At 41.1% G+C, this 21486-nt stretch overlaps 1 protein-coding gene across 3 annotated transcripts in view; it reads right to left on the bottom strand.

Moving 5' to 3' along the window:
* Positions 1-20104, bottom strand: part of LOC137325014 (DEP domain-containing protein 1B-like) — a 28033-nt gene extending 7929 nt beyond the window's left edge. For 2 of the 3 annotated variants that reach the window (XM_067989714.1, XM_067989715.1), the window contains exons 1-8: positions 19975-20104; positions 15849-16114; positions 8795-8942; positions 7723-7844; positions 6686-6816; positions 5359-5406; positions 3364-3504; positions 1953-3032 (exon numbers count right to left, since the gene is read on the bottom strand). In XM_067989714.1, the coding sequence (XP_067845815.1) occupies positions 1953-3032; positions 3364-3504; positions 5359-5406; positions 6686-6816; positions 7723-7844; positions 8795-8942; positions 15849-16114; positions 19975-20022 (1984 nt within the window). In that variant the 5' untranslated portion in view covers positions 20023-20104. The remainder of the gene's footprint in view (positions 1-1952; positions 3033-3363; positions 3505-5358; positions 5407-6685; positions 6817-7722; positions 7845-8794; positions 8943-15848; positions 16115-19974) is intronic. The other variant, XM_067989716.1, reaches the window with a different exon arrangement.
* Between the last annotated feature and the right edge of the window lie 1382 nt (positions 20105-21486).

The raw sequence follows: 21486 nt of genomic DNA, 5'->3' as shown, positions 1-21486 counted from the left end.
CAAAATAAATATTTAAGATAGAAAGGGGGGAGATAATTGATAAACTAATCAAACTTGAGGATAAAACCCCTGGTCCGGGTGGATTGCATCCACGAATATTAAAAGAAGTTATGGAGGAGATAGCAGAGGCACTATTACATATATATAAAAAGGAATAGTGCCAGAAGACTGGCAGACAGCTAATGTTATTCCTATATTTAAAAAGGGAGATAGACCAGTTAGCTTAATGTCAGTAGTAGGAAAGATAATGGATCTTCACTCAAAGATAGAATAGAAAGACATCTAGAGAACGAAAATACAATAAAGAGTAGTCAGCACGGATTTCAGAAAGGAAAGTCATGCTTGACCAACCTTATTGAATTCTATGAAGTAGTAACAAAAATAGCAGACAATGGTAATGCAGATGATGTAAAATATTTGGATTTTCAAAAGGCCTTTGAAAAGGTCCGCATTGTAGACTCACGACTAAGGTCAGAGCATGTGGAGTCAGGGGACAGGTAGAAGAATGGATAGAAAATTGGCTACAAAACAGAAAACAGAGAGTAGGGGTTAAGGATAACTACTCAGACTGGCAAAAGGTGGGAAGTGGTGTTCCACAGGGATCGGTGCTTGGTCCAGTGTTCAGAATTTAGATTAATGATTTGGATTCGGGAATCGGAAGTACAATTTCAAAATTTGTGGATGACACCAAATAATTGGGGGTGGGGGCGGGGGATGTAGTTAATACAAAGGAAGAATGCTTCAAAATGCAAGTGGATATTAATAAACTTGCAGAATAGGTGTGTAATTGGCAAATGAATTTCAATATCGATAAGCATAAGGTGGTGCATTTTGGTAGGAAGAATAAGGAGGCCACATGCTGTCTGGTAATAAGAGTCTAAATGGGATAGAGGAGCAAAGGGATCGAGGGGTACAGATACACAAATCACTAAAAGTAGCGCACCAGGTTAATGGGGCCATAAAAAAGGCAAACCAAGCATTGGGGTTCATTTCTAGAGATAGAATTGAAAAGCACAGAAGTTATGTTAAATTTGTATCAGAATCTTGGTTAGACCACACTTGGAGTACTATGCACAGTTCTGGTCACCATGTTATAGAAAGGATGTAGAGGCATTGGAGAGGTGCAAAAAAGATTCACAAGGGTGATACCAGAACTAAGAGGATATCCTTATCAGGAATGGCTGAACAGGCTGGGCTCATTTCTCTAGAAAAGAGAAGGCTGAGGGGTGACCCGATAGAGGTCTTTAAGATAATGAATGAGTTTGATAGGGTAGACGTAGAGAAAATGTTTCCACTTGTAGGGGAGTCCAAAACTAGAGGTCATAAATATAAAAATAATAAATCCAATAGGGAATTCAGGAGAAACTTCTTTACCCAAAGAGTGGTAAGAATGTGGAATGCACTACCACAAGGAGGAGTTGAGGCAAATAGCATAGATGCATTTAAGGGGAAGCTAGATAAGCACACGAGGGAGAAAGGAATAGAAGGGCATGCTGATAGGGTTAAATGAAGTAAGGAGGGAGGGAGAAAGCTCGTGTGGAGCATAACTGCTGGCATAGACTAGTTGGGCAAATGGCCTATTTCTGTGCTGTAGTTTCTATGTAACTCCTAACCCACAAACATCAAATCTCTCTCCACCCAGTCTGAGTGAAGTACAGATTGTGGATTGGGAGTCCATCATAGCGGTCACCATCAGGCTGCTGGTAGCTAACACAAAGCTACAATCTATTAGCGATACCTGGCTTAAAGTCTTTAAAATCCAATTATTTTATAGTACACGAATACTGTGATTGCACCAATGGTTCTACTTATATTAATTAAAACATATTACCCCATTAAATTTTAAAATTTAGCTATATTTAATTGGTCTTTTCCAAATACACATGGGCAAAAATACACAAGCTCAGACAAAAACACCAAGCAATGCATGCAGTATTCAGCATTAATCTTACTTTGCGTGCCATTTAAACATCCTACAAATGTTGAGTGGCAACCAGTTGAAGGGAGGTTTTCAGATCCATCCACAGCGCATTTGTAACATTGGAACACAAGTGCCCCATCTGAAGCTGGATATCCACTGCCCATTGTAGTAGCTAAACTGAATGTGCTTGGTCTTCTCAGTCCTAGCTGAGCTGAACAATCAGGTTTCATAGTGACTTCAGCAACTGGAGCATTTATATTAAAGTAGCTGCCTATGTCTTTGGATATTTTACAGTTACTGGCTGTATTTAACTCATGGCAGTTCATTTTCGAAAAATGGTGCAATCTTTGAGTCTGTAAATCCAGATTCTGCTGGTCCTGAACCCGAACTGACTTTTGGTTCGCTGCATTGGTTGACTCTCTATTGGGCAATTCTTTATTTGTGTAATTAGTCCAAGGTTCTTTACTGTATTCAGTCAAAGTCCATGCTGAGCTACACCTAGAGCTAGAATTAAAAATTTGTTGTCTGCCACTTTCCAAACAAAGATTTGACATGGATTCTGCTTTTGGTCTACAGTATGCAAAGCCCCGATTATGGTAGCGTTGATTGCCATCTTGATGTCTTCCCACATCTAGGTCATCATGGCACAGGGGGTTGTGTAGTTTCTCTCCACTTGAAAGATTCTCAATATATCCTACTGAGTAGCACCTAGTCTTGACTGAACAGTGCTGTATGTGATTATTCTTTAAATTAGTCAGATTCTGGCAGCTGCCTCCTATTAGCTGCTCTTTGACATTAGCTTTCCTGCAGCTTTTCACATACTGGTTTAGACGTCTAGCACATCCTTTTTGAAGACTATGCTCGTTTCGAATTAGAATTTGCTCAGATGCACATTCCATTTCCTCCTGTTGCTGTTCTGGTTCAAACAGAGGGTTGTTTTCTTCTGAAATGTCTTTGCGAATTAAGCTTAGTAACAGGCACTCTGTTGATTTGAAAGAGTTTATATGGCTATTCAAATGCTGTGATTTTGCTGGCTGTGGACAGCTGAGTTCATCCAAATTCTTACGCTTTCCATGCTGTCTGTTTGAGATCATGATGTAACCACAAAAAACTAGCAGAAAACCAAAAGAGATTTAGGTACACAGTGGATTGCAAATAAACACAAAACATTAGTAATGAGTGCAGCAAAAAAGACAAAATACATAACTCATTGCAAAATATGTGTTAGTAACATAGAAAGCACAAAGCAGACTGAAAAATACAGACAGAAACAATTACAAAAGGGGTACAACTTACTTTAAGTGGTGTAACTATCCCTCAAAAACATTTGTAAAATCACGGGTCAAAAGAAGAATTAAATACAATAAACCTTTCATAACGAGGCATTACAAGTGTAAAAATCCATGTTACAATTTTGGTTATTTTTGTTTTCATGTACCTACCCAGTATATTCACAAAGAGTTCATAATGTTCAAACGTAAGCAGTGGCTCAGGAAGATTTAGAAAGTAATCTGCAACCGTTTTAAATACATCTCGCTCAAAACCAGGATATGTTGGCTGGCTCGGGTCATTGTTCCGGGGCCCTGAATAAAATAAAAGCATCATAAATATTAACAGAAATACAAATCAGGGTGGCAACAATGAAGTTAAATCAATTCCCAGAGGACTTGTTAAAAAAAAACTAAAAGCAACAAGATTTACAGGTCAAGTTCAAATTTTTAAAAGTCAAATCAATTTCTAATGGAGGATTAAAAAAAAAGTAGGCTCAATTGCATTTATATTTTTTTGCAGATTTCACCACCTCGGGATGTCCCACTGATATTATTCTCACTCGAATCTGCAGGTTGTGGGTTCAGGCCTCACTACAGGATTTGAGCATATAGATTAAGGTGACACTTCAATGCAGCTCTTCCACCAGAGGGGTTGTAACAACATGACAAGGCAGTTTCTGATATACATTCCTATATCCACATTTATAATGGAAAATGTTGATATATGCCATATAGAAGTTAACATCTCAGTCACTGATTTAAAGCGACTGATAAGTCAAATTCCATCTTCATTAAAATGCATTCTGGGATTTTTACTGGTGCTTTGGGGATTGAATTTCACAAATCGATCCATTATTTTGTGAAAATGTAAGTGAGTGTTATATTTTATATAGATTCCTTTACCCATGTAGTTAATTTTTATTCATCATTAGTTTTAATGCTGAGAATGTACAGCAATAGGGTATGCAAGGTGGACAACTGGAGGTAGATTATGGGGGATGGGGGTGAATATTTATGGGGTGATCTGGGGTGGGGGGTAAGGGGGGAGAATATTTGTGGGGCGATCTATCTCTGCAAACATTGAGATGCGTCGAGCCTTGTCCCCACCCTATTTGCATAGCTTTGTCAAGCTGGGGGCACATCTGTGTTCAGAAAGTCCGGTGAAAAGACAAGGCCAAAGGGAAGGGTGGGGGTCAGATCATTCTCCCCAACCAGTACCAGGATATAAACCTGTGTCCCCTCTGCCCCCATAGAAAGTTAGATACCTTAATTCTCCACTTCCCCTTCTTTCGTCCCCACTCACTCTACCCCTCCCTAATCTCTATCCTCACGCCTCCCTCCCTCTACTGTTCTGTACCCTCCACACACTTTCTCCCTTTCCATACTTCCTGCCCTTCACCTTCAAAAAACCCTCTTTCCCCCCTCTCATCACCCTTAACATGCCCTCTTTCCCTTCTCCCTCTACATAGCCACTCACCTCCCTCTTTCTCTTCACACACCCATTTACATTCCATCTCACCCCACACATCTCTCCACATCCTCTTCCTCTATGCACCCCACTCCCATTCCTAACCCATCCACTGCCCCTGCCTCTCTCTAGTCTCCTCCTCCTTCCCAGTCTACATACCCTCTACCTCTCCACACACTGCGTTGTCACCTTCCCTCTTCCTACCCTCTCTCAACACATCCAATCGCCATCCAATGTCATTTTCCCACATCTGCTCAAATATCTGTGCACTCACTCTCACTCCCCTACATATCCTGTCCACTAACATTTCCCTTGCTCTACATAAGCCTCCCCTTGATACACTCACTACCCCCTTTCTCTATACATGCCCCCTTCTTCGCCCCGCATGCTCACTCCCTCGCTACACACCCTCTTTCATTCCATTCCCTTCCATTCCCCCTCTACACACCATCTCCTTCCCGCTACATACTCCCTTCCTACCTCATGCTATGCACTCCCTCCCCATTCCTTCTATGCCCCTTTCCATGCTCTCCAACTACCTTCCCCTCCCTCTCTACCCTTCCCTTTCCACCCTACTCTAAGCAGGTCAAAGAAAAATAAAGTGTACTCACATACATAGCCAAAAAATTCAACTTTGTGCTAATTTTTATTGTTTGAACCCATTAGCCATTTTTTACAATTGCAAATTGTTAACTTACAGTTTGCTAGACACTTCATAGCAGACAACACCCAATGAGGCAGGTCCTCTGCAAAGAAAGAAAAACATTTGAGAAGCAAATTTTATCTACATACTCAGAAAGCATCAACACTTTAGAAAGCTTACATCATTGTATTGGCTTCTACCACCCAGTATAGTTTGGCATGTCAAAAATATTAAAATTAAATTTGCTAATTTACAAAATGTGTTTTTTCCTTATGTGAAAACCAGATAATGGTGGTACACCACCAGGTGAATGCAGGAATTACATGAGGTTTTTAAAAACTGCACTTACAATATTATCCATTTGTGAACACTCGCCTCAATCTTAATTGCAGTAATATCATTTTCCCTTACTTATGGATGTCAAAACTGCCAAAATGCATGGGAACCCTGTCCAAATGCTTGATTGGTTTTTACCACATATTCAGAGCCAAGCAAGGTGGAATTTAAATTGACAAAATATTTCTACCAAAGCTCTATTTCCCACTTTTTAAAAATAAAGCACACATGGATGAATATTCAAAGACATCTTGGTATAGGAGAGCAATCATTGGAGTATGAAAGAGTTGAAGCAGGTTACAAATTACTAAATACAGGAAAAGGCAGAAAATGCAAATAGAATTGGAGATGGGAAAAGTACAGCTATTACTTGCAAATTGATGATTTGCGGAGTATTATTTTCAGCTTACCAAAAGGTAAAAAGTAAATTGCTCCCAATTAGTTGGAAGGTATATATTTTCACCTAGTTATAATGGAAAGTCCATAGTATCAAATATTCAATGCTACTAACCTCCATATTATAATTGTACCAAACAAGCTTTTTGTCACCTCTCCCAATCACTGCTGCTTTGGTTTGGTACCTGTGTTCCTCACACCTCTGAAGTGTCTTGAGACATTTTTTTGGACATTAAAGATGATGCATAAATGCAAGTGGATATTGTTAATTTTGGACATGCTCCAGCCACTATACAAATAGGTCGACATTTTTGTAAGGTTAGTGAGGTTTTGATTTAAGCACCTGTACAATAATTTGATAACAGCAGCTAAGAAATTATATTGTAATGAGAGCAATGTTGTGGGTAATATTCCAAATTTAAAAAGTAATCAAAACAACATATCCACCACAAAGTTCAGTGAGCAGTAATAAATCAATGTAGACTAGATGGTTCCCACATAAAGGGCAAACAACAGCCATTATGCTGTGTCATGAGTAGCCTGCCTCAATTGGGAAATAGTGTATGCCATTAGGATTGGGAAATAGTGTATGCCATTAGGATTGGGAAATAGTGTATGCTATTAGGGACCTGAAAGAAAAGTAGCCTCACCTGATTTGTCTTGCAATATTACAACTCCATGTTTACTGACATTATGCACATTGTATAGAATGTGCTGAGGGATGACTTGCGAGAAATCCAGGACATCTTCTAATGAAGCTAAGCCTAAGATTTTCTGCAAGCTGGAACAAAACACATTACAATACAGAATAATGGATACTCAGGAACTATTACAAGCCATTTTGTTGACATCACAAAGTATAAGAACAAGCCGTAATTAGTTTCTAGTCTTCACTGATTGTGAGGGAAGAGAGTTATAATTGCTTCCAAGTATATTTTCTTGTTTGATCATATTCTGATTTTAAATGGCTGATAACTATTCAAAATTACTAAAAGATATTCTCAACAAATATAAAATAAGTGACTATATCAAGCACCCATCCTTCCAGTTATGTGGAGTTTTCGTATCTATTAAAAGGTTCAAAAATTCTAAACTTTCCCAAACAGTCCTACTAATACAAAAGATCACAAAAAATGGACACTAGATAAAGATAAATTTCTGAATACTGTGTAAAATATGATCAAGTGGTAATAGTCCACTTGTATTGTACTTGGGAATTAAAGGTAGGACAATTTAAGGGCTGTACCTACAGACATCTTTCAAATCCATCTCCTTATCCTCAATTCCTAGTACAAACCAACCATGAGTTGAAAGTTGATAAGAGTGGTTTACTCTGTTTTATTACATTTTGTTTTAGCAGCATTGATAATGATGACAGATGTTTAACAACTGAGGCTCTCCATATCATTGATACAATGACTACTTTGAAAAATATTAAGAATGGTGAGAGTCATTGCAAATTTATCAAGTGCCAAGTTTCTTGTACGTTGACATAACTGGGCACAGCCAAAGGCAATTATAACAAGATGTCTCAAACACCAGCCTAGTGGTTGCTGGAAGCACAGGATTAGAGAATTGTATCAGGGTGAACAATCCCATTTGGGAAGTTTAAAGCCTTCCATCCCTTTTGCAATAGGCTGTCATTCCAGACTTTCTCTGCGATGTTACATCATTTGTAATGACTTACTGATTAAGTACAATTTCTCTCCAAGCTTCTTCAATGTCAGTTTGTGTAACTTGTCTAACATGTATTGATTGTTCTTCAGACGTGACCCCAGGCACATCCTTATCCGATTCCTCTGCATTCACCTTGCAAGAATTATACAAATTTCATACGAAATAAAAAAACGATTTATAATTTCATCAAAAGTTATGAACTAGTTCTTAATTTTCAAAATGTTAGCACAGGATAAATAAAGGGATTGTCTACTTATCTAGACCCAAGCAAACGGGAGGAAAAGTGATTTGCTATACTCAAGTGTAGTGGCAGGAAGAACCAAATAGCTACTTTAGATAGTAGCTTGGTTTGGAGATCATTGAGCTTGGTAATGGATTTCATGCATATCAGATCACTGACTGACCCCCAAAAATCTGGTCCACTGAATAAGTCAACCAAGGAGACCAATTCATCATGTGCCATCTCACACTTGGTGAATGCCAATCTATTTTCCATCAGACAGGCAAGATCCTGTAAGTAGGCACTTAAGGTGGAGAAGCAGTAATAACTGATAATTGGCCATTGCATATTTGGTCAAAAAGATCCAGGTCCACATTGTAAGCTTTTTAACATGGAGAGTGCAACAATATTCACAGAGGTTTGGCACTTGCTTGGTCAAGCACGAGATCAATTGAGCAGCTGCGACCATTTACAGACATCAACATACTTTTGTGGAATCAAGTCTAGTTGCCTAGAATAAAGTGCTGCTGTACAAAGACATGGGGCATAATCTACTTTGAAAATTCAGGGATGGCATCTGCAGGCCTAGAAATCCTAGAAAATCCCAAACTAAATAGGTGAAATTATGAACGGCTGTACCCTTTCATTAGTGCACTTGTAAATACTCAAGCACCACATCACAAAGAACATTAGCAACATCCAGTGGCAAGAATCTGTAGTTTAAAATCACATTGTTGTAACAAAATGACCAGTTGTACTTTTTCCAAAGGACAAATTTGTGGAAATGGAAATAATCAAGCAATGAAGTACAGTCTAAATTTATTCATTAATTTCTATATCAAGAAAGCCAATACAATAATACCTGCAATTGTAGAATTTCATCCTTCTTGGGTGTTTTCTTGGGGAATTGACAAAAGCCACCTTTCTCCCTGGTACTTACTCCTGTGGCATTTTTTTTGTAAAACAGAGGACGACTAGGAACAACTTTCAGTGGGGATGTAGTAGGAAATCTGTTCAAAAGGTACATTAATATACTATTTTGCTCAACTAACTACAACAAAATTACACATGCTAACTAAAACAACAAGCTGTTTTAATGCAAAGCATACCCAAAAAATACATTAAAAAAAGACATCCAAAATCATCTTTGTTTGCTGTGGGAACTTAAGATTAAAAGAGAGTATACATGTGTGAAAACTAATCATTACATCTCTATGGAAATGAATCATAATTAGTATCCAACAATTCACATCAATAAAGACCACCACATTAATAATATATTAAAAAAACATGAGTGATCACAGAATTCCAAAAAGGTACTACACTTTTAGGTGTCACATCAACATAATCTTACCTGAAAAATTGGAAACAATAGGGAACCTCCTAAACGTTACGAGGCAGCCCAAATGAATCTTCAAACAAATCAACAGAAACCCATTTTTAAATTGGAAAAGTAAGCAATCCAATATGGATGGTAACAGATGGAAGAAATTAGTGAAAAATCAGAGATTTAATGTGAATCAAAAACACATATGGAGCCTTGAAGTAAAACCTCAGCAGGGGGAAAAAAATGAAATATTTAATTTGAAAATAAATGCCTAATGTTGGTGGGCTGAAAGCAGCAGAGGCCTGAAGAAACATCTCAAAAGCTACGCAACTACAGTAGGATGCACTCTTGAAATGGTGGAGCTTCAAATCTCCAAGTGCTGAGCAAGTATTTGGCTGCCAGCCCTGCACCCACCCCCTCCAAGCAAGTTCTTCGCTCCCGTCCCTCTCCTCCCCAACTGAGGAAGTTTTCAGGACCCGTACACCACCCCCACCCCCAAGCTCGTTTTCAGCCCCCATCCTGACCCTCCCTCACACAAAATGAAGAAGTGCCATCAGAATTTATGATAAACAATGGCTAGAAGACATTGTTTATGGTAAACAATGGCTGGGGGCATAAATTTGTCTTGGTACCCAGTGAGTCCAAGCAGTTCGCCATTATGTTAAACACTGAAACCCTGAAGCAGCAGTGGACTTGTCAGTATTGGATTCAAACGAGCAAGAAACTTCATCCACAATACTTGGACCTCCCTTTCTGAAATAGGCTTCCCCAAAATTGTGCATTGCACTCATGATCGCTCCTGCATTGCTGGCTCAAATTCTCATTTGTTCATTGCCGGCTGCATCTCCCTGTTCCATCCCACCCACTGGCTGCCAATCCCTTTTCCTACCCAACTGGCTGCAGTTCGCTCTCGGAGGCTACCCCTAATCCGCTTCCTATCTCCATTAACAATAACCTTTCCCTCTAAGACTGCATTTCCCAACCACAGCACGGCTCTCCTTGCCACTGGCTAGCTGACCCATGCTTTAATCCCCCTTCCCTCGTGGACATAAATTCCCTTCCTCAGTACTCTTGCCTCTCCCCTCAGAAAGGATTTCCCAAACAGATGCAGTACATTGAGCACCACCTCCTCCTATGCCCCACTCCCTCCCAACCATTCCCCCCTCCCCCATTCTCACTTTCCTCCTCCTTCTGCTTGTCCATTCCCTTCCCTACTCCATGCCCTTCCTTCACTCCATGCCCTTCTCCAGCTCCCCATTCTCTTCCATCCCTCCTCCTCCACAGTGGTATGATTATTCCCCAACATTTAACCCTGCTTGACTTAAAAAATTCAAATTGATCTTGACTACTTGTGCAACACTCTGGGCGATCAACTAGTAATAGTGAAAGATTTATAACTTATTCAGGCATGCACATTTAGATTTCTGGTCACAACTTTAAAGACAGTTTCATTATAACTGCAAAGATATCCTGTTCAGCGGTCAGAGGCTCCCTCTATCCATGGGTTCCTCAAAAATTTTAAAATACGAGACAGAAATTATGCATTCAATGTATTATGCTATTTTGGGAAGGAGGATAAGAGTAATAGAAAGGTGAGGGGGCAAAAAGACAATTGCAATTGTAACATTTGCAATTGTAACATTTGAATTCTACAATACAGGAGGACCATGCCCTGCTGAGCCCCAGTAAACCAAAACTTGGGATGCACTAGTTATGTTTTTGGGTTTCTTTTACCCCTCTTTCCACTCTAGAATAGGCTTTGGCTTGGTGCTGCAGATTACTCTCATAAGTAGCTCTAGATTCCTACATTCTAGACAGTGCTTTAACTTGTGTAGCTTTCTACATAAAATTTATAGTGGCCCAGGAAACAGAGGATCCTTGAAAGGCAGCAGAATAACACCACACTATTTTAGGCTAACAGTCAAATAAATTTATTGAACAGTATTGGACAGTAAAAGCACAAACAAATAGCAGCAGTAACATTACATTTTTTTAGTATTGTTAAACTCAACTAGCTCCTCATTTGTAATAGAAAAGAAATAGCTTGCAATTTCTATGCTCTAATTTTCATATGCAAGAGACTCCCTCTATTTTCTCACCAAATGCAGAAGTTATTTGACTTAGTTAATTTTCTTCAGAGGGTACAGGCAAAAAGTGTTTTGATTGATTTGATTGGGTTTGTCTCCCACACTTATTGGCAAGGAATTTTGACTGGTCATTCAGGATTGGTTGTTTTCATAAGTCATTAGTAATTATTTCATTGGAAGTTTAACTGACTGCTTTTCCTCACATTTGCCTGATAGGTACAAATGAATACAAAGTTTGTGGCAATTGTGAGGTTGAAGCTCAGATCTGGGTCGAATAGGATGCCATGGTTTCACACTGTCTGGTCAGCCTGAGCAAGTGGCCAGAGAGGGTGTTAGTCAGTGGCAAGGGAACAGATATTATGGTGGAGGCATAAACAATAGCTTCAGTCTTCCCAATGTTCAGTTGGAGGAAATTTGAACTCATCCATGACAAGGTCAGATAGAGTCCCACAGCACAGAGGTGGTCATGGAGTCAAGGGAATTGCTGGAGAGGTAGAACTGGCCATCAATAACATACATATGGAAGCTGCCCCAATGCCTGCAGGTGATGTAGGACTATCTGACATCAAGTCATGGAGCTTCAAACCCCACATTTCACTTATCCCCAGGAATGCCTACTTCCACCTCTGCAACAGGCAGATGAAAAAGATGGCGTAATCAGATGTAACAAGCACTGTGGGAAGGTAGAGGAAGACAGGGGCAGATAACACAGGTCACAGTCACAGAGGATATATTTTATGGTTTTGACCAGGGTAGACTCAGCTGCAAACAGGACAGGAGCTGGACTGGAGGGATTTGGGGAAAGTGAATTTTGGGACAATGGACACAGATCAGGGAGGCAATGACATGTTTGGGAAACTCTGCAACACTTTCCACTTCTCCTCCAATGCTGCCAAAACCCTTATAAATGCTTTTGTCACCACTAACCTTGATTTTTCTAATGCTTTCCTTGCAGGCCTTCCATTCTCCATAAACTCTAACTGGCCTAAAATACTGCCATCTATATTTGGTCACATACCAAATCCCACACAACCATCACTTCCATCCACAATGACCTACACTGGCTTCCAGTCCACCAATACATTAAAATCAAAACCCATGTGCTCATTTTAAATCCCTCCATGGCCTTTCCCCACCATATCTCTGCAACCTCCTCCAACCTTGTATCTCATCCAGCACTCTTCAGTCCTCTGAATGGCTGTTTCTGCATTCCCCACCCCCTTCCATTGCTGCTCCATTGGTAGCAGGGATTTTAGCAACTTTGGTTCTACTCTTGAGTACTCCTTGCCTAAACCTCCCTGCCCCATCTCTTCCCATCAAATTTTTGCCCAACCTTTTAGTACCCCTCCTAATCTCTCCCTTCATGGCTCAACATCCATTGCCTTATCTACTATTTAATTTCTCCTCCTCCCCACCCCACCCCTTCCCCCCAGCCACCTGTAAAATGTCATGGGACATTTTCTACATAAAAACTGTTGTTGACAATTTAACACTTTTCTCCTATCCTGAAGGCAACAATAAGTAAATCATGCTTGGATTCCACAGCACTAGCAATACTGCAGTACCTTAATTACATAGCCATGCTTCACACAAAGCTAGACAATGTGTGATCTGAAGTGCATATATAGAAATACCTTTCTCATCATGGTGCCTGCAAGTACAACCCAAGATTGAACTAGAGATGACTGTCATTACTTTGGCTTACAGCACTTCAAAATGGTTGCTTCAACAACACATGATTTAAGAACTGCACATGCAATTGTGAAGCTCGAGAAAAGCCCAGTGCCTCCTGAGTGACTGTATGGGACAAGGCAGAATCTGTTTCAATTGTTGCATTTGTCATGTAATCAGTCCCATAACCAGCTGTGATACAATCCTATGCTAATCTGTAGTACTAGGGCTTCTTAGGATTGTGCTTGTGGCTGAAGTCTAAGGCCTCCCACAGGATACATAGGGATCAATGGATGCTCAGGATTTTGTCTTCTTAAGATGTTAGTTTTCTGTTTAATTGACCTTCTTGAGAAAAGATTCTTTTCACTCCATGAAGTCATGCCTTAGTAAAGATGTTAGTGACCATCAGGAGATTCACAACTTGCATGCATGGACTGAGACAAGATTTGGTTTTCGCATCATTCAAAACTAAACAAAAGATGGCCCTGTTGTGCCGATGGTTGGGTGGGCACCAGAATGAAGAATGAACCTCAGATTGATTGACAAAAGTTGTGGCTGTAAAAGCAAAACAACAAATTCCCATAGAAGACTGGGTAACTTTTGCTACTGTAGAACACTATTGCCAATGGAAGAAAAAGGACTCATCTGAGGCCACTGCTTTTAATCAACATAAGAGATCAAGCAATTATAGCATAGCAACACTGGCCCCCATGCTAGCTGATATTATTAACCATTCCCCCTCCTCAGGTACCGACTCCTCCCCATCAAATCAGCTGTCATCACCCCCCTCCTCAAAAATTCCACCCTTGACCCCCTCTGTCCTTGCAAACTACCGCCCCATCTACAACCTCCCCTGAACGTGTTGTTGCTTCCCAAATCTGAGCCCATCTTTCTCGCAACTCCATGTATGAATCCCTCCAATCAGGTTTTCACCCCACTACTGAAACGGCCAGTATCAAATTCACAAATGACGTCCTGTGTGACTGTGACCGTGGTAAACTATCCTTCTTCATCCTTCTCGACCTGTCTGCAGCCTTTGACAAGGTTGACCACACCATCCTCCTCCAACGCCTCTCCTCTGTTGTCCAGCTGGGTGGGACAGCAATTACCTGGTTCCATTCTCATCTATCCAGTCGTAGCCAGAAGAATCAGCTGCAATGGCTTCTCTTCTTGCTCCCAGCTCTATTTCACCATCACCTCCCTCAACCCCTCCACTGTCGTTGCCAGCCATTGTCTTCGGTCCCTGCCACAAACTCCGTTCCCTAGCCACTGTCCGAGGCTGAACCAGACCGTTCGCATCCTTGGAATCCTATTTGACCTTGAGATGAGCTTCCGATCACATATCCGCTCCATTACCAAGACTGCCTACTTCCACCTCCATAACATTGCCTGTCGCCACCCCTGCCTCAGCTCATCTGCTGCTGAACCCTTTATCCATGGCTTTGTTACCTTTAGACTTGACTATTCCAATGTTCTCCTGGCCAGCCTCCCATCTGCCACCCTCCATAAAACTGAGCTCATCCAAAACTCTGTTGCCCGTATCCTAACTCACAAGTCTCGTTCACCCATCACTCCTGTGCTCGCTGATCTACATTGGCTCCCGATCCAGGAACGCCTCGATTTTAAAATTCACTTCCTTGTTTTCAAATCCCCTCCATGGCTTCATCCCTCCCTATCTCCATAACCTCCTCCAGTCCTACAACTCTGAGATCTCTGTGCTCCTCCAATTCTTGCCTCTTGCCCATCCCTGATTTTAATCACTCCACCATTGATGGCTGTGCCTTCAGCTGCCTAGGCCCTAAACTCTGGAATTCCCTCCTGAAGCACCTCTACCTCTCTCCCTTCTTCTAGGGTGCTCCTTAAAACCTACCTCTTTGACCAAGCTTTTGGTCACCTGTCCTAATATCTTATGTGGCTTGGGGTCAAATTTTGTTTGAAAATCACTCCCGAAGTGCCTTTGGACGTTTTACTACGTTAAAGGCGCTATATAAATGCAAGTTGTTATTGAAGTACATTTGGTGAGACCACATCTGGAGTATTGTGTGCAGTTTTGGTCTCCTTGTGTGAGGAAGGATGTCCTTGCCATGGAGGGAGTGCAACGAAGGTTTACCAGACTGATTCCTGGGATGGCAGGACTGATGTACGAGGAAAGATTGGGTCGACTAGGCCCATATTCACTAGAGTTTAGAAGAATGAGAGGTGATCTCATCGAAACATATAAAATTCTAACAGGACTAGACAGACTAGATGCAGGATGTTCCCCATGGCTGGGGCATCCAGAACCAGGGGTCACAGTCTCAGGATACGGGGTATGTCATTTAGAACCGAGATGAGGAGAAATTTCTTCACTCAGAGGGTGGTGAACCTGTGGAATTCTCTACCACAGAAGACAGTGGAGGCCAAGTCATTAGATGTATTCAAGAAGGAGATAGATATATTTCTTAATTCTAAAGGGATCAAGGGATATGGGGAAAAAGTGGGAACAGGGTACTGAGTTAGACGATCAGCCATGATCATTTTGAATGACGGAGCAGGCCCGAAGGGCTGAATGGCCTACTCTTGCTCCTATTTTCTATGTTTATCCCTACTTTATCCAATCAAGCCAAGAATTAAACCACAACATGTACCATATATCACCAGATTAACAAGACATTCATCTCAATGCTATTTGTGGGATTTTGCTGTATGCAAAATAGTTAGTGCATTTGCCTACATATCAATAATGACTGCACAACATTACAAAGTAATTCATTGTTTGTAAAGCACTTTGGGAAGTCCCAAGAAATGCAATAAAGCAATATATAAATGCAAGCTCCCCCCTCTTTTCTTACCTGCACAGCTGACTGTTATCATCCAAGTTCTCTGCTCCCCATCTTCCTTTTATATCCTCAATTACATGATTCTTCAAGAACTTTCTTAGCAGTTGTAAGGTCTGTTGTCTAGTCACATCTGGCCCAAAATTACTGTTATTTCTCAGCAGTTCATGCAGCCAGTCCACTGCCTCAGAAGCAGTGAAACAGTTACTATATTTTTTCAAGTGCAGTCTATGTTTTCTCAGAGGCATCCCTGCCCTAAAAAGTTTGGTCAATTCATTCCACTGGGGAAAAAATATTAAGAAATCTCTTTCATTACAGTTCTGCAACATTTGACACAACAGGACTGAAGTTGTAGTTTTAGAATACAGTCCAAGGCATTACAAAAAGGTCACTTATTCATTGCAACACACTTGTAATACCTCAGGACAAGCACAACATCAAAGAAAAGGAAAGACAAGCCAGGGGAAGTACATCTAGTTCACAAGAAGTACCTTCATAAAAATTAAATGCATTAAAGAAAACTAACAGAATTCAATCCGGAGAAGGGAGAGGTAATGTATTTGGGGAGGGCAAACAAGGCAAGGGAATACACAATAAACGGGAGGATATCAAGAGGTGTAGAGGAACAGAGGTATCCTTGGAGTGCATGTCCACATATCCCTGAAGGTAGCAGGACAGGTAGATAAGGTGGTTAAGAAGGTATACAGGATACTTTCCTTGATTAGCCGAGGCATAGAATATAAGAGCAAGGAGGTTATGCTATAACTGTATAAAACACTAGTTAGGCCACAGCATGAGTACTGCGTACAGTTCTGGTCACCACATTACAGGAAAGATGTAATTGCACTAGAGAGGTACAGAGAAGATTTACGAGGATGTTGCCAGGACTGGAGAATTTTTGCTCTGAGGAAAGATTGGATAGGCTAGGGTTGTTTTCTTTGGAACAAAGGAGGCTGAGGGGCAATTTAATTGAGGTATATACAATTATGAGGGGTCTAGATAGAGTGGATAGGAAGGACCTATTTCCCTTAGCAGAGAAGTCAATAACCAGGGGGCATAGATTTAAAGTAATTGGTAAAAGGATTGGAGGGGAGCTGAGGAGAATTTTTTTCACCCAGAGGGTGGTAGGGGTCTGGAACTCACTGCCTGAAAGGGTGGTATAGGCAGAAACCCTCATCACATTTAAAAAGTACTTGGCTATGCACTTGAAGTGCCGTAACCTACAAGGCTACGGACCAAGTGCTGGAAAGTGGGATTCGGCATGATAGCTCTTTTTCGGCTGGCACAGACACAATGGGCCGAATAGCCTCCTTCTGTGCCGTAAATTTCTATGATTCACCTGAATAGAGACCCACCAGTTCAGGTCTCCTCCTCACTGCCAGGCTGCTCCATGACAGATGTTTGGAGTGACCCCATTGAAAGCAATGATGGTCACAACTTCAGGCAAACATGCAGTTTCCAACCCAATACCACTGCCCCGAGTACTCAGCAAATTATGTAGATATCTTAATTTTATCTTAATTTCTATTGCTTCCGAATTACTACAGAACAATGGTTTTCGAACCGAGATCCATGACTCTTGGGAGTTCACAAAGGGATCCTAGGGGTTCACATGCATTGAAATCATTGGCCAATATTTTCAACATTTTGAATAGGAATTCAAAGAGTTGAACAGATTTTCTGCTAACTACATTCAATGCTCTTAACCTCGCTTTTGCTCACTCTTGCTCTTTACAAACATTAATCAATTGGACAGTAGCAAGGGGTAGAGCATCATTTCAAAATGAAAGACAAGAAAGTTGCAGTAGAGGTGCACGTAGGTACGTAGAACAGCTCTCATGCTCAACGATTGCATTACCATGGCATGCTTTTGCTCCTGGGGTTCACGAGCTGTCAATCATCATTACTTGTTCCCAGCCTGAGCCGACTCAAACGATTTTATGTTGCTATTATCAAGTTGTTTTTTAAAAAATGGGTCGATCACATGTGTCAGAAGATGCAATGTTTTATAACAGGAACTTATACCATGTAATAGATAACAGCAAAAATGAAGATTGAAGTACAAAGGAAAGAGTAAATAAAAACCTAAAACACTGAAATTATGCAATAACAAAAGCAAAAAAAACCAACATAAAATGGAGCACATATCCATTCATGATGAAGCTCAGAGTAAGAAAATGATCAGAGAGAAAAGGCTCACATAGAAGCAGCAGCACACAGAAAAATTTAGTAACTTTCCCTCTACATTCCACAGTTGCACACTAGATGCAAAACTTACACAATTTTTACTAATGTATAGTGCAACAAAATTTTCAAAACCATATTTCTGGAGATCATGATTTCTTGTCTGTCAGCAGCCTCTGCTGCTTCCCCACCAAGCCAAACCTCATCTGAGGTTTGCCCACCCAATGCTGATCCTGCACCGTTCTCTACTTTCGCGCCTATCGCCCCATATATCCTCTCCAAGCTCAACTTGTCCACAAGACCACCGTTTGCTGCCTTGACCCCATTCCCACTAAACTGCTGACCACAACTTTTTTCCTGACCTCCGTGCTAGCAGACATTGTAAACAATTCGTTCTCATCTACTGTTCCCCTCCCATTCAAAAGTGCCATCATCACACCCCTATTCAAAAACCTACCCTCAGCCCCTCTGTCCTTACAAACTATTGTCCCTATCTGCAATCTTCCTTTCCTCTCCAAAGTTCTTAAACATGCTATTGCTTCCCAAATCTGTGTCCATCTTTCCGACAACTCCATGTTTGAATCTCTCCGATCAGGTTTCCGTCTCTATGAAAGCACCGAAACAGCCCTACTCAAAGTCACAAATGACACCCTCTGACTGTGGTGCATTGTTCTGCCTTGTCTTCTCTGCCACACCATTCTCCAACATCTTTCCTCTGTTTTCCAGTTCAGTGGCATTGTCCTCATTTAGTTCAACGCTTACCTATCCCATTTTAGCTAGAGCATCTCAAGCAATGGCTTCTATTCCCACCCCATTATGTCCAGAGTCCCCTCGAGGATCTATCCTTGGCCTTCTCCTCGTCCTTACCTACATTTGCCCCTTAGAAACATCATCAGACATGGGGTCAGCTTCCACATGTCAACACTGATAACACCCAGTTCTACATCTCCATCACCTCTGTGTTGTCAGACACCTGATATCCAGTCACAGATGAGCTGCAATTGCCTCCCATTAAAAATTGGGAAGACCAAAGCCATCATCTCTGGTCCCCATCACAAACTTTGTATCCTCACCACCAATTCCACCCGACTCCCTGGTCACTGTCTCAGGCTGAACCAGATTGTTTGCAATCTTAGCATCCTATTCGGCAAAGAGCTGAGCTTTCAATCCCATAAGCTCTCCGTCACAAAGACCACCTACTACCACCTCCGCTACATATTACCCCTATCCTTGCTAACCTACATCAGCTCTCGTTTCCCAACACCTCCAATTAAAAAATTCTCATCGTTATGATTACATCCCTTCATGGCCTTCCCATCTCCATAACCTCATCCTGCACTACAACCATACTGCCTAAATAAACTCTCTCTTCATCTGACTTTGGCCTCTTGTGCATCCCCACACACTTTGCCCTACCTTCACCAGCCCCCTTGTTCTTGAATTCCCTCCTTAAACCTCTCTACCTCCTTAATAATCATCTCTTTGACCAAGATTTTGGTTACCCATCCTGATATCTCCTCCTTTGGCTCAGCATCCAATTTTTCTGATTACGCCTCAATGAAGTTCCTGGAGACATTTTTCTATATTAAACGCACTATATAAATGCAAGCTGTTGTTGAAATCTGTCTCGAAATGTCAGGAGCGACACTCTGGCCAGCTAAAGATGGAACTGGCCTCTGCAAACTTCGGCCAATTTGGTCATATGTCCTGAGCGTTATTTTTTTAGCAGTGGGACTATATGTCAACATTTGTAAGGTTCACCATACAGGAAAGTTTAAAAATGATTGCTATAGAGTCACCATCCCTTTTCTACAAAGCTAAAAGAGACTGATCTACATTCATCTCCCCCATTCCTCTCCAAAAAAAAAGCTGATAGCTCCTAGTATTCGACTTCCTTAGCTCAAAAATCTCCTTCCTGCGAACAAGGTTAAACGACTACCAACGTAAAATAACTTACAAGTTTTGTAGCCCTGTAAGGGCCTGGTGTGATAATACGGTTTTCCATGATTTTCCAGCTTTAAATAAGCTTTCCTGCTGATTAGTAATCAAACTGCTGCCATCTTTCTGTCACTAACGTCTGAGCCCCCGCCATCGCTGCAAATTTGAATCCCGAGCTCGAGCGCCCCGCTGTGGCTCATTGGTCGAAAACACCACGTGATGTCTCCTAATATGGAAATCAACAGTTTTTTTTCTCTCTGTGTAGGATAGGTCCAGAAGGACCTAAAGTCGGATGTTACTTATTAATCAATGCGAATACTTTAGTTACATATTATCTAAACGTAAGTACTTTACTTACATTTTCTGGGAATAACTTTTTTATAGAGAGCAAGTCGAGGTAGCCACTTGTGGAAATATTTATTGCTTTCAAGTAAGTGGAAGACTACTTGTTTATACAGAGTTTATCTCAGCTAGGGAGCAGCAGAGCTGTTACAATTGGTCTCAGTACCCCTGGGCTAGAAAGATGAAAAATGATAGGGTTCCCGCTCCTGATTATTATCCAGTGCATATTTGCCAACTATTTGCATTTGATGTGAACATTGGCGTTTTGGGGGCGTGGTCTGTGTTTGTGGATGAAAATAACACTTGCCTTTCCACTTTTTCCCATCCGACCACCGCTGTTCACCAGAGTCCAGGCACTGCAAGCTCAGGAATTACTTCCGATAGTATGCCTTTCCTAAGATAACCAATAAAGAGACCATGGGTTGTCCCAGTTTCATCAACCGAAAACCAAACAAAAGTGCCCCCCTTTTAAAGAGGCACAACTAATAAAGAACTTAAACATAAAAAAGGAAACTTATAAACATAAATATAATAAAATAAATATAAATAATGTTTTTACCAGTGTCCAGTATACACCCCAGTCCCTGCGGTGCCCACCTTCACGGAAGCTTCCAGTAGTATGCAGCACCAGAATTACACTAGCTGCCTATTTTTTATTATGATGTGGAGATGCCGGTGATGGACTGGGGTTGACAATTGTAAACAATTTTACAACACCAAGTTATAGTCCAACAATTTTATTTGAAAATCACAAGCTTTCGGAGGCTTCCTCCTTCCTCAGGTGAATGTCAAGAAATCCTCGAACCTTTCGCATTTATAAATCACAAAACAATACCTGGTGATTACAAAAAGTCTTTCCAACTGCCCGTTGCCAAGGCAATCAAAGTGTTCAGACAGAGAGGTGTTACCTACAGGGCCACCGAATATACAAACAACCAAAAAAAAACAGAGAGAGAGAGAGAGAGAGGCAGAAACATAGAAACATCCAGAAGGAAGAGAAAGACAGCAAATGACCCGTTATATTAAAAACAGATAACTTTTGTTCGCTGGTGGGGTTACGTGTAGCGTGACATGAACCCAAGATCCCGGTTGAGGCCATCCTCATGGGTGCGGAACTTGGCTATCAATTTCTGCTCAACGATTTTGCGTTGTCGTGTGTCTCGAAGGCCGCCTTGGAGTACGCTTACCT

This window comes from Heptranchias perlo, chromosome 9 (assembly GCF_035084215.1).
Source record: "Heptranchias perlo isolate sHepPer1 chromosome 9, sHepPer1.hap1, whole genome shotgun sequence".
NCBI lineage: Eukaryota > Metazoa > Chordata > Chondrichthyes > Hexanchiformes > Hexanchidae > Heptranchias > Heptranchias perlo.
Note: the sequence above shows the minus strand (reverse complement) of the source record. Positions and strands in the feature narration are given on the sequence as shown.